The sequence below is a fragment of the Alternaria ethzedia genome (genome assembly GCF_023757985.1).
Source record: "Alternaria ethzedia strain BMP 0044 chromosome Unknown scaffold_5, whole genome shotgun sequence".
In the NCBI taxonomy this organism is placed as follows: Eukaryota; Fungi; Ascomycota; class Dothideomycetes; order Pleosporales; family Pleosporaceae; genus Alternaria; species Alternaria ethzedia.
Genome location: NW_026056198.1, coordinates 427853 through 441322, shown reverse-complemented (window position 1 = coordinate 441322; position 13470 = coordinate 427853). Strand labels below are relative to the sequence as shown.

Here is a 13470-nt window from a genome sequence, read left to right as displayed (position 1 = left end):
GAGAGGCTCGAAATGAACGGTGCGCATATGATACAGGAAGTCTTTCATGTTGACAAAAGACTGGTGAGACTCTGTGTTGCAGAACCATTCCACGCGATGGGTCCGGGATTCATGATTAAACCAATCGTCAATATTCTCGAAGAGGTACTCGTGTAGTTGGCAGTCTGAGTAGGTACAGATGTAGGGCTGGAGGTCAGACAAGACATGCTTCCTTGTGCGCAGATGTTAGCCAAGTAATTGACGGTAGGGACTTGAGATCACTGACTTCCATCTACGCTCTGACGTGATGACCTGAGCAGTGGAGCAGTAAGGACATATAAATCTCTCCGAGAGCCGACCTTCTTTTGTTCGGGGTCGATTCGGAAGCCTGATTGTCATCGCATTTGCAGTCTGTTCGGATGCAACAGACGAGGCGAAGTCGGACACTGACGGTGTATATAGTCCGATCGCCGGTGAGTATGATACCATTGGAGGGTGCTTCTTCAATGTTGTCGCATTGGAAAGCTCTGTGCGTTGACTTGGGCCCTTCGAGCTGGGTGTTGAATCGCTTGCTATATCTCCTTCAGTAGGTCTGGGTAGACGACCATGCGCACCTATAGGAGTGTCAATCACTGTGACCTCTTTCCCTTGTAAAGCATCAGTGTGGTCTTTGCGGTACTGTATCAGTTGCCTTCGTCTCGATATCATCTTTGCTAAGCGGGTAGTAACCGTCTCGTTGAGGTTGGGGAACTTATCCCTAATATACATGATGTCAAACGGTAAGTATGCAGTTATATCAGCGGTGTACTTCTTCTTCATGCGATCGATAGGAGCAGGACTGCGAATAGGTAGCTTCCAAAGACAGTCGATGATGAAGTTGATGGGGTCTACTACTGTCGGCTTCGCTGGTTCGGGGACTGGCCGGTCTGGGGTTTGTCGCGGGAGCTTCCCTTTACCTGGATATTCTACTTCAGAGTCGGAAGAAACTTCCCATGGGGAATCAGACGAGTCGGTCTCATCTTCGTCTGTATCTGAAGGCTCGAATTTATCCGTAATCCGATTACGAGCCGCTATGTTCTCGACTTGAGTGGCTTCTAATGCTGAACAGCGCTTCCGTCAGCAACATCTTAAATGTTTATACAACAATACTGTGCTACCTTTGTTAAGCTAGTGCATGAGCATTGGGTTAGCCGTCGTTCCTATATCACGACAGGATTGACTGTAACAGGTGACAGTGTAAGAGGCATGGTGTCTTACACAGCTGCAAAGATCCTGCATCAACCTCAGAACCTGAAATCTTTGTGAGTTCTGCATGTACAATAGCGATGAAGGTTGAATACCTGGACTTTGTAGAAGGAAGCCTCTCTCAGCCGATAGTCTAGAGACGACTTATACCTAGTGCCACTATGCATGGCACCAACATTTCCAGCCCAAAGTCTGTACTTATCGAAGGCATTCTGTGCTTCATTCTGGTCGTTCCAGCGACGAGAAGTGGCTAGTACGCTGATGAAGGTAAGGAAAATGGAGACACAGCTAGTGTGAACTTCGGCAATAGACTTATCCATCTTCGCGTAGCGACATCTTGTTGATCGAAAGGAGAGATGAAGTTAATGATAACAACGGAAGGCTGAGATTCCAAGGTTGCGAGGTTACACGGCGATGCATTACACCACGTGGGCCAGCTGACAGCTAGAGCTCTTTGGGCCTAGCGACAAGGCTGCGTATCCTGAGGTCGTCGAGTCCACATCTTCGTTACAGCCTTCTCCATACAGGTTTCTCCGTCGACATAACGCACTCATGATGTGCTGGGATTATCGCGTTATCCTGGCCACACCTACAACGACTGCAGTTTTGCTGCCTTTTTACCGAGTCTGCCACCTGACCGAACCAGCGACGACACAAGCTCCCGTATCATGTCTGGGTTCGAAGTAGCCGGAATAGTTTTGGGATCGCTGCCTTTGGTAATATTGGCTCTAGAGCACTACGTCGAAGGAGTATGACATAAAGATTCGATAAGTCGGCAGATGATGACTGACGTATTATAGCTTTCAACAATCAGGAGTATGCAAAAGTACGAGGAAGCATTCGAGCATCTTCATGCTTCTTTTGTGACAATCGCCTGTATATACAGGAACTCATGCGAGGAGCTTCTAAGTCCATTGGCTCTTTCAGACGCCCAAGTGTGTCAGCTACTCGAAGACCATGACAGCTCATCATGGGAAAATGCTGATCTCAACGACGCTTTGCGCAATCAATTGGGAAGCAACTACCTACCCTTCAGGTCTTCAGTAAAGCAGCTGAACAAGAAGCTCAATCTTTTGGCGCGGAAGCTGCAGCTAGGCGTCAACTTTCAGGTGTGAACTTAGGTAACTCCGAAAAGACAGCAGCATTTGCTAAGATGCAGCAGCCACCTTGGACTACACCAACAGGACGTATCGATGCAGCTGCGCGAAACAAGTTCTTCGCCGACCCTTGGATACGTATAAAAGGAGGACTCAAGACGAAGCACCATAAGCAATTGCTAGCCACCATCGAAGAGGACATCGGCCGCATCTCCAGCCTTACCACAGGAGCAATTGCGCTTGAACCCTTACGACTCCAAAGAAGACGCAAAGCCAACACCGAGTATCTCCAGAAGTTCAGACAACAGGCGGAGAAACTGTACGACGCTTTCAACACACGGTGGTCGTCCAGGTGCACATGTCAGAGTACACATCAGGCGAACCTGCGGCTTGACATACAAAGAAATGATGGAACAGGAAACCCATCCAACTTCAAACTTGTATTCACTTTCGGCACACCGCATGCTGGGCATGCCACTGCCTGGAAGTTAATCCCAGTAGAGATCGAGGCTGTCGATGTGATCGACATAACAAACCCAGGCAGCGGTTCACTGCTCCCTAGCATCATAGTTCACTCAAACGCAAAAGCACACGACCACTGGAAGTGTCTGAAAAGAGCTCCGAATATCGTCGACTTGTGCGCGACATTACAACGCTGTCCAAGTCCGGGCTGCATCGGAGTCATGAGTAGCAAGCTCGCGAAACACCACATCCACACTCTTCGATTACCAAACGCAAGCACAACCGATGAAAGAGTAAGCTTGCAACAGCTGCTTGAGAGGCAAAGCCAGAGCTTCCAGATCCAGGAAAAGTGTATGCTAGCTCTTACTCTAGCCTCCGCCGTCTACCAACTTCACAACACACCATGGCTAGGAGAAACCTGGGACCTAAACGACATCTGCATTCTCAGTCAATCGGTACTATCCGACCAGCCATACATATCCCGAGACTTCCCTGCAACAACACCACCACCACCAGCACACAGCCAAAGAATGCGTATAACAAAGAACAGCATCATATTTGCCCTCGGCGTCGCATTACTGGAGATCTCGTACGGCAAGCCACTGCAGACGTTTGTAACCACGGAAGATCTCGACGACGCGACAGGTAACCGTACGGCTTTCACCGACTATCTCATAGCAATTCGGTTGGCGGAGGGGTTGCGTACGCGGGAACTGCCGAACTATGCGGATGCTACGCAGAGATGTGTACATTGTAATTTCGAAGCTTCGATTTTTAGTCTCGACAATGATGACTTTAGGGAGAGGTTTTACCAGGGCGTTATCGTGCCCTTGAGGAAGGATTATGAGTATGTTGTTAGCGCCGCCACGATATAAAGTGTGGAATGAGAAATATGATCTATCGTGGATGGATGAAGCCAGTCGAATTCATTTTCTGATCCCACCAACGTTGCAGTACTTCCAGCATCCAAACATACCCGCTGGGGTAAGACACACAGGAGCCCGAACATGTCGGCAATCCAGTGCTCCCCACATGAACGCCGGACGAACTGCGGCCCGAACAGAGAGGTCAACATGACTGCGCCTCCCTATCTGTGACAATGGCATCAGAATCGTTCCGAATGCAATGAATGTCGATTGCTATGCGAAGATAGACGGTAGTTCAGGGTCGAGAATGTCTTGGTGTCTTGACATTCGGCAGCCCAACACTGAAGAGTCCTTCCGTTACTAGAATCGCGAGTTCCGAGTATCAGCCCGACTGTTGGCATGGATTTGAAGACGTCTTTCGGTACTGAGAGAATTGCTATCTAGATATATGGTCTTCACCCACGGGATAAGTGAGCAAATGGACATGCTCGTGGCATCATGCAGTCACCACGAAAGCCATGCCCAGGTAGATTCCTATTTGGTGAGCCTTTGTGGGAAGGAAGCTGGGAGCTTCACGATGCACCTATGGCGATCGCAATTCACACCTTACCTCTGTATGAGTGCAGTGTAAGACGTAGACGAGATAGACGGCGCCATGGCAGAGATAGTGAACCATGTGTTTGGTACATGTAACTGACTCAGAATTGTTCGATTGGACGTCAACATGTCCAACGCGCAACCGGCGCCTGATGGCATGTCAGCTGAATGGGTTGGTTCTCCTATCTCAAACATAGTCGACCGTAGTCTGTGGCTTAAAGGGCCGTTGGTGGATCTCAATGGCGAACGGTCTTTGTAGTACTATGCGTGCCGTGTATTTGCAGGGTCGTGCGATGTACCAACACAGACGAAGGCGCCGCTTGCAGTCATCTGCACGCCCGCAGCCTATAAAGAACCGTCCTATTTGTGGAGGTTAGCTGCCTATCAGAGTTGCGCCGGGATCGGACTGAGTCGTGCAGGCAGAGCTTGTCAGTACTTGTCATGTACTTGCAGGCCACTGCCGTGTGGGCGACGACCCCGGATTCCGCTGACCAAGAATTAGATCAGCAGCCTCACGGCCTTATCGTGTGTTTGTTCGGCAGGGTCAAGGCAGCTCCTTGCTGAATCCAGTGTATGGAGCGAGCAAGGCTGCGAGGTGGTCACGGACCAGGCTGCTTACGTGGATAGCGTGCGCGAGGCATCGGCAAGTAGCAGCAGGGCGTGACAGCGAGTCGCCACTTTCGGTTTCCAGAATATTTCTGCATGGGGCCGTGATGGGGTTGCTCGGGCAGATGACGACGCTGTGTGGCAACAGCGGGGGGCGTGCGATGCATGCTGCAGCCATTGAGACGGGCGTGCGATGCCAGCGCACAGCGAGTAGCAGGTTGAGTTGGCTGGGGCGGGCGTGCTGTATGTAATCAGTGCAGCGCAGGCGGGAACTGGGCCGCCCCTGGGGAAGCGTTTCAGAGTGAGCTTGGCTCTCTGGGTTCGCACTTCACGCAGCGATAGCTAGTGGGCGGGCGCGGCGACGTTGGCACTTTGATCACGTTGGGAGGCAAATGAAAGCGCGCCCTAGGCCAAGCGCAGGTGCAGGGCTGACGTTGACGCAGCGGAGCGCTCGTATAGCATTTGGCTGTGACGGCGCGAAAGCTTCCAGAAGGCTTGGGGGCTTCGAGCCGGGCGGTTCGTGGATGGATAGGCTGGATCCACCAGTGCGCCTGCCTCTTTTTGTCGAGTATCCCAGATCCAATCAGCCAGACCAGGCCCGCTGCTCTCCTCCACCACACCACTCTCGATTCCTATAGCCGACTTCTGCCCGTCTCGTCCACGCCCTCACTGCCCTCGACCGTGTGCGCCCGATGCTGCTCAGCGTGCAGCCCATAGCAGTGCCGCTCATGCGACACACCGAGGACCGCTAGAGCCCCTGCATGCATCTACAACCCTCACCCGCGCCCTGAAGACGCTCAAGACGCTCCCCAAACACGCTGCGAGCCATCGCCTGCGGACGCCCGCTGCGCTGCTCGAGTCTCGACACGTCCCGTTGCGCGCGCGCCGAGTGAGAGACACCAAGAGGCAGCCGCGCCCAGCACCCGCCCGCCGTCGCGCCTGCCCTCCCACGTCGCTTCCCGCCTTCCTCGTCGCATCCACCCGTTGCGCTTTCCTCGTATACAATAAACACTGCAATCTAGTGTCGTGTGCACTGGCTGCCGCTCGCCGCCTCGCCGGGTTCCCTGGGGCTTCCACCGACGTCGTCGTTTCAGAGTGCATCTCAGACCAACCGGCGCACTCCCGCCGTCCCATCTCTGCGCTCCCCCACGCTTCTGGACGCTCGACTCTGTCCGCTGCTCTCCTGTGTCCACTGCCACCGCGCTCACGACCGCCAATTGGCCCTCGGCTGCACCCCATCCACCACGCTTCCGCCTCGCACTCTCCCGTGACGCTGTCCGACCCGTTCAGACGTCTCTCTGCGACCACCCGTCCTCCCCATTTTGCGACACCTCCCCAACAACCTCCCCTCTGCGCTGGAGACCAGTGCTGTCTGGTCGCCGCACATAGGCGGAGACAATGGAACATGGCGCGTGCAATGTTGTCTACATTGACCGGCGGGCCAACGACGAGCACGTGCGGAAGGAGACGCTGTCCAAGTCGCTCGTCGCGCGAACCACGACTGGCAATGTAGGACAGAGCTACTTTGCTATCGGCAAGACGTCGCCGCGCGAAGTGCACGACAATGTCGAGGCGATGCTGTCCATTTCTAACGAAGGTAGTCCGTCCTCTTCCCGCGCCCACGCCTCTACTAACACACTTCGTAGTACACATCTGCAGCACCGGCAGGGCCTGCCTACAGAAGATCACCCAGCTCATCGAGTCCACCAAATCCAGCATTCCTACGTTCGTCATAATAGACATCCCATACGATGAAGAGCAGCGCATGAAGCGCCTTTCTCGCGAACCGCGCACGCCCTCGCCTACATCCTCGCGCCTCACACGTTTAGATACGAGCGAACCCGACGATATATACGCCATGCACCTCCTCACCCACATATCCTCCGAAATCTCGTCGCGGAATTTCTCCAAACTCGTTGTACCTGTGGTCATGTTGTCGGGTCTAGGCACCGAAGAGCCGTCCTCAGCTGGTCCGCTGCCGTCTCCAGGCCTACAGGTGTCTTTCTCGCTCGGCGACACTGTTCGATTGACGCGATACCTGGATGCCGGCGCTGTTGACGTCCTGACGAGTCCAATGTCAAGGGATCGCATGCTTGGCTTGGCCGTCCATGCCTATCGGTTACAGAAGGAGTTCTCTCGAGAAGAAGCAAGCTTTCTGACTACTAAGCGTAATCGGAAGCTGTCTTGGGTCGGAGTAGACGACACAAAACCTTACGCATATCTGCGCGAGGCGATGGTGTCGAATCTCATGACTGGTATCTGTAATCCAGAGACAGTAGGCGACTCGCTTGAATCTACGTATGTACAAACGGTGACTATGCGACCCGCCACTGACTTGAGTAGGGATTTCCATCTCGACGTAGATCGCCAAATCGTCGTTGAAGCTGCCATCGGTACTTGGGCCTTCTCCGCGCACGACTACACCGATGACGAGCTTCTCTATGGCGCTTTCGTCATGCTCAAGCATGCATTACAAATGCCCGAATTAGAAAGATGGGCGATAACCGAAGGCAAGTGCGGCTCATGCCAGAAATCTGCTGCTTGCTGACCGATTCGTAGACGAGATGATCGTCTTTCTCTTGGCCAGCCGTACTGCCTACAACGAGTTCGTCAAGTACCACAACTTCCGTCACGTTGTCGACGTGCTCCAGGCTCTCTTCCACTTCCTCGTCCGAATCGGCACCCTGCCTCCTTATCCTTCGGATTCGTCCAACACGTCCACCCCGAAATCGCCAATCGCTGAGCTTCTCAAGCCCTTTGACGCGCTTACCCTTTTGATATCCGCCATAGGACATGATGTTGGCCATCCAGGAGTCAACAACGCTTTTCTAGTCGCATTGAACGCACCGCTAGCGCAATTGTACAACGATCGATCCGTCCTAGAATCATTCCACTGCGCTGCTTACTCCCAAATATTACGCCGTTATTGGCCGAGCGCATTCAATGATGCTGCGATGCGCAAGCTCATGATCAACAATATACTTGCGACAGACATGGGCCTCCATTTCAAGTACATGAGCGACCTGGGTAACCTGCAGCAGAAGGTTGCGCATGACAAGGGCGTGGTCGACGGATGGAGTGCGAAAGTACAAGAGGAACAAAAGGACCTGACATGTGGACTGCTCATCAAATGCGCAGACATCTGCAACGTGGTACGTTTTGAGTTCTTGTCTTTCTGGTGCACTGCAAGCTGACGCACTTTAGGCTCGCAAATTTGACACCGCTGCCAGGTGGGCCAACATCCTGACGGACGAATTTAGCAACCAAGGACTCATGGAAGAGGAGCTGGCGATGCCATCATGTCTGTTTGGTGGCCCACCTGTTCGGGAAGACGTCATCAAACTTGGCGAATCCCAGATTGGTTTCATGAACATCTTCGCCCGGCCGCTCTTCGAAGCCGTCACGGACATCTTACCGGCGATGCGCTTTGCTGTCGACGAGATCCTGATCAATAAGGGTGTTTGGGAGAGCAAAATCGACGAAGAACGACAGAGGAAAAGGAAAAGCAAGAGTATGAATCTTGGTTACCTGTCATCTGGTTTCACCGTCGATCCGAGCCCAAGTCCTTTGTCTGGAGGGCCTAGCAAGCCCGCTATAAAGATACCTCTGAGTGCCATTAAGACCATTTCTCCCGAAGAAGCGGCTCGACGAGGATCGACAGGCTCCATACGCTCCATTCAAGCTGCGACAGCTGAATCACGAAGATCCTCTTCGATTATTGACAAAAGTTCAAGGCGATCTTCAACGACCGCTGTTCCTGGCCAAAGAGCCATGAGCTCTGCTGAGAATGCCACTTCGTCGAGACGAGGAAGTAGAGACCCCAGCCTCACTGCGATCCTGGTGACTCAGACACCAAACTCGTCCGAACAGAAAGGGCAAGCTTCAGGTTCTGACGATCGGTCAAAGACTGACCGTAAGGACACTTTGACGAGGTCTTCGTCACCAAAGAAGGAGAGGGAGTCTCTTGGTGTTAGGCCAGTCACAGCTCCTTCCCAGGCCAGGCGTAGTCAAGGTGAGTAAACATCACTTCAGACCCGTCATGGCACATGAGCTAATTATGGAAAAGTTCTCGACCCTTACCCCGCGCAACAGCCGTCGTCACAAAGCCACTCCCAGGTCGATCTCTCTCAGGCGGCAAATGGAAACTTTGATGGCTCAAAGCTGCAGCAATGGGACACCGGCAACAAATTGAGTGCTGACAGTAACGCCACACGCTCAGATGTGTCGCGCGACTCGAGCTGGTGGCGACACGTGAGCACCAAGCGACGCCCTCGGGATGTTAGGAACGGCGACGCGGACGGACGGGCTCCGCTGAGGGAAGTTATGCCGGACTCACTGGTGCCTCCTCCGAACAGCGACTCGACGACTACCTCGCCCACATGCTCTAGCCCCGGCAGGAAGACAACGACGGGGAAGATTATGAGCTTCTTCAAACGAAAGCCCAACAGCCATAAGGAGCCCGAGAAGCAGTTGTCTAGCTTCGGTAGCTCCTCTCAGCTGCGCACACCACAGACGAGCGATCCTGGGCGATCACTCAACAGCGACGATTGATTTCACTAATACCTTTCTACGCCTCTATTGACCTTACATTAATGACCAACGCCGCATCCGATACCACGGTATTTCCTTTAGTCTCAACATACCACTTCAAAAGCAGTCCTGGGTCTCTGTGGCACCTGCTTTTGGGTTTCCTTCGTCTCTGGCAATTCCTGGATTTGATACCTCTTGCGCATGGCATGCCATCGGAAAGCGTTGGTGTACCAATCATTTGAGGTTCACTTATTTCACCTTCGGGTAACTTTGGGCGAGTCTTCGATCGTATCTTGCTCCAGCGCGCTTGCATCTGGGATACCAGGCTCCTCTCTACATTTTCTCTCTTCCTTTGTCGGCTACCTTCATTTCGGTGGGGCGCTGATGCATATTGATGGCAGTCGCTGCTCGTCGGGCTGTTCGGCCTCTATAGTTAGGGAGGTCTGATTCTATTGTTTCTTTTTCGCGACCAAAGGGACGCATTTGTTTACGCGGCTTTGTGGTTGTTACGAGCAGGAGACGGTGTCGGACATTGGGCAGGCTATGGAACGGTGCAACCACGACATTGTCGCATAAGAACACTAGCTGAAGAGTTGGCAGGAGAAGAGAGTGTATAGCTACTCCTCTCCGATATTCGTAGACATGGACACAGCGGCTATTATCCTAAGCTTGGCTGCGCCGCCCAGCGAACTCATGACGAAAACCCATAATGAAATGTATATTCTCAATTCTCAACTCATTTGTTGTACGCAACCATCTTTGCGCGCATCGTCAAGCAAACGAAATTATCGTCGTCAGCACGTCTTATTCACAGAAGATGACCATCGGCAAACGCCGACGCCCTTATCATGGTCACGAGTTACTACCGTAAAAGTGGTCCTCGTAGCACATAACTACCTAATTCGGGCCAGTGCAAGCGGTGTAGTGCGGCGCTAAACCCCACTTGCCTGACAACACCTACTCCTCGACATACCAGAAACCTACAAACTTCTCTTCATCCTTGAGCAACACAAACATGGACGACAAAGTCAAATACCTACTTTCCCTTTCCGCGGTGCGAGAGCGTGCCAAGATCGTAGGAGAGGCTGCCGAAGCAGGCAAGCTGAGCCACTTTGATGTGCACGAGGAACGTCTGGGCGAAGCAGCGGATTATGTGACTTCTGTCATCAAGGTTTGTTCTCCAACCTATCAAGTTTTTTCATGGAAAAGCTGATCTAAAACTCACAAGCGCGACTTTGGTCCCGATAAATTCCACACCATCCCACCTCACGGGCGCTGGCAACACTTTGAAGTTGGCGGCGTTCCCCGCATTGCCGACCTCCTCGATGAATGGAAAAAGCATGGGTGCGACGAACTTGAAATTACGCGTCGGCTGATCGACCTTTTCTTCGTTTCGGTTCTGTTGGATGCTGGAGCTGGAGATCATTGGCGATATGTGGAACCTGGTGCGGGAAAAGAGTATGAGAGGAGTGAGGGTATTGCAGTAGCGAGTTTGTATATGTTTAAGAGCTTGGGCTTTGCTGCGAAGAAGGATGGGGGGCCGATTGTTGATGGTAAGTATTCGTGTTCATGCTAGGATGGTTGGAAGAGACTCAGCTAACTGAGCTACGTATAGGAAAGGGACTCCAGGACCTCAAAACTGAGGCCCTTGCAGAAGGCTTCCAAATCTCCTCCAGTAACCCCATGCTAGGCGTAGACTCCCGAGCCAACCTTCTCCGCAGTCTAGGAAAATCCCTTCTCTCCCAACCCGCCATCTTTGGTGAACAAGGCCGTCCAGGCAATGTCGTTGGTACGTCCCCTACCAAAGCCATCCCCATGCCAGTAATTAACAAATTCAAAACAGACTACATGAAGACCACTACCTCTGACCCCTCAACCCTCGACATCCTCACCTTCTGGGACGTCCTCCAAAATCTGTTAATCCCCATCTGGCCACAAGACCGCACCGTAGTAAACGGCCAAGCCCTCGGCGACGCATGGCCCTTGTCCACACTGAAGACGCAATCCAAAGATGCCAACGCAGACGAAAGCACCTTCATCCAGCCCTTCCACAAACTAACCCAATGGCTCGCCTACTCCCTTACCGTGCCCTTCACACGCATCCTCTCCCTATCTTGGAAGAACATGTCCTCTATGACCGCCCTCCCCGAATACCGTAACGGTGGTCTATTCGTCGATCTAGGCGTCCTAACACTGAAACCTGCGTCTTTGGAGCGCGGTCTTAAAGCTACGTCGGACGGAAGTGGACTCCCTTCTTTCGCTGCAGGCGATGATGCTATTGTGGAATGGAGGGCAATGACGCTGGTGCTGGTGGATAAATTGTATAAGTTGGTGCTGGAGAGAATGCAGGGGGTTGAATTGAGTATGGCGCAGCTGCTCGAAGCGGGCACGTGGAAGGCAGGGAGGGAGGTGGCGAAGGAGAAGAGGCCTCAGACGAAGAGTAGTCCGATTGTTATTTTGAGTGATGGGACTGTTTTCTGAGCTGAGAGATTTAGCAAGATAAAGCCATGGCTTGATAGAACGATTGGAAGCTGCCAAAGGTCGTTGTTAGAACGATCGTCGTGCCTGATTAGAAGAAAACTACATTGTTCAGAAGAACCCTCCCTCCTCTTTCCTCCCTCGGACTTCTCTCATCTCAACAGTCCGCCCATTTATCCCACCCCTCCCGTCTACTTCTTCATCAATCGCATCCAACACTCCCAGTCTTTGCACTCCAATATCTCCCTCTCCTTCCCTTTTCCTCTCCTCAGATAACTCTTGATCCGAAATATCTTTCTTCGCGTGCATATCTTGCAACCCCCAATCTCTCGGCGCCATCCAACCCTGCCGTTGAGTCCCACGTCCACCACCACCACCGCCGCCACCACCACTCTTCCACCTGCCGCCCAACACCGGCGACTCCGGCCCTGCACTATCCAACTCGCTTCTCACATCATCACCTGGGAGTTCAGATGGTCCGCGTACATCTCCGTACATGGAATTACGAGCTTTGGTCAGCGCTGATGTGGGGAAGGATGTCGAGACAGTTGTCAGTGGCAGTTCTTGGGGTGGGGGTTGCCAGATGTGCGGGTAGGTGCGGTGTTGTTGGTCGTAGTAAGTGGGGGTCTCGATAGCATGGTTTGGATCGCGGGGTGCGTATGCTGCGAAGTTTGTGTCTTGGGAGTAGACGGAGGAAGGAGGGTGGTGGCCGAGAGGGGAGAGGGGGCTGTATATAGTATTGTTGACGCCTGGGGTGGGTGGGGTGTAGGATGGTGGTGCTATATCTTGTTCGTTAGTCACATAGCTCATTGACTATTGTTGGAGGGTTTCAGTGTCATTATGCGTACCTTCAGTTTGCTCCGGCTGCCGATTCTCAGCCATGACGCATATGGGTAGGATATCTAGACTTTGCTCTGCTCCATCCTCTTTCTCGCGCGTCTTGGCTTTCCTTTTCCTGGAACATAGGAACCAGATTACGAATCCAGAGATTATCGCGAGTGCGAAGGTGCCTCCTGCTGCACCACCTGCTATAGCCGCGACGGGTAGTGTCTCTTCGGTTGCAACGGAGGCAGTGTTCGACGGGGATATCGTGCTCGATGTTGATGTGGCTGACGTCGTGGCTACGTTCGCTAATGTGACTGATGCGTAATTGTTGGAAGCGGATGTTGGTGATGGGCTCGAGTCTGTCTTCAAACCACCAGTCGCATGGTAAGCGCTGAGTAAATCGTCGCGATTGAGTATTGCCGGTTCAAGATCACCATCTGGACAACCGGACTGGGCGCATGCATTCGTTTTACAACATCCCCAGAATGTTTCTACGCTATGTTAATATGGCGTTCAAACAATACAATCTTTTCGCTAGTTGGCTGAAGGATCTTCGATAGACCCAAACCCTAACGATGCTTTTTGACTTACTGCCAGCGGCGCAAGTGTAGAATTTACTTCCAGTCCCACACGTAGCATCCGGGAAGTCTCCATATGATGTTGGATCAAAGGCACCGGGATACAAGTTCCCTTGCGCACAGGTGATTTCGCATGGATCTCTTGCACAACAGCCAACGAAGAAGCTGGGACTGTGTTAGCTCTTGGAAGCACAACAGGTATACTTT

The 13470-nt window shown here is 52.7% G+C and overlaps 3 protein-coding genes across 3 annotated transcripts; 2 read left to right on the top strand and 1 right to left on the bottom strand.

The window, feature by feature from the left end:
* Positions 1–551: 551 nt before the first annotated feature.
* On the bottom strand, positions 552–1544 carry J4E87_002885 (uncharacterized protein; the record flags this gene model as incomplete). Its single annotated transcript, XM_049374519.1, is given in 3 exon segments — positions 552–593; positions 613–1073; positions 1397–1544. 3 exon segments carry the CDS (start codon positions 1542–1544, stop codon positions 552–554), a joined length of 651 nt encoding a protein of 216 aa, XP_049235510.1.
* A 4706-nt stretch (positions 1545–6250) lies between these two features.
* Positions 6251–9403, top strand: J4E87_002884 (uncharacterized protein; the record flags this gene model as incomplete). Its single annotated transcript, XM_049374518.1, has 6 exons — positions 6251–6449; positions 6499–7150; positions 7196–7362; positions 7412–8004; positions 8057–8864; positions 8919–9403. 6 exons carry the CDS (start codon positions 6251–6253, stop codon positions 9401–9403), a joined length of 2904 nt encoding a protein of 967 aa, XP_049235509.1.
* A 994-nt stretch (positions 9404–10397) lies between these two features.
* Positions 10398–11863, top strand: J4E87_002883 (uncharacterized protein; the record flags this gene model as incomplete). Its single annotated transcript, XM_049374517.1, has 4 exons — positions 10398–10553; positions 10611–10935; positions 10998–11171; positions 11226–11863. 4 exons carry the CDS (start codon positions 10398–10400, stop codon positions 11861–11863), a joined length of 1293 nt encoding a protein of 430 aa, XP_049235508.1.
* Positions 11864–13470: the final 1607 nt, after the last annotated feature.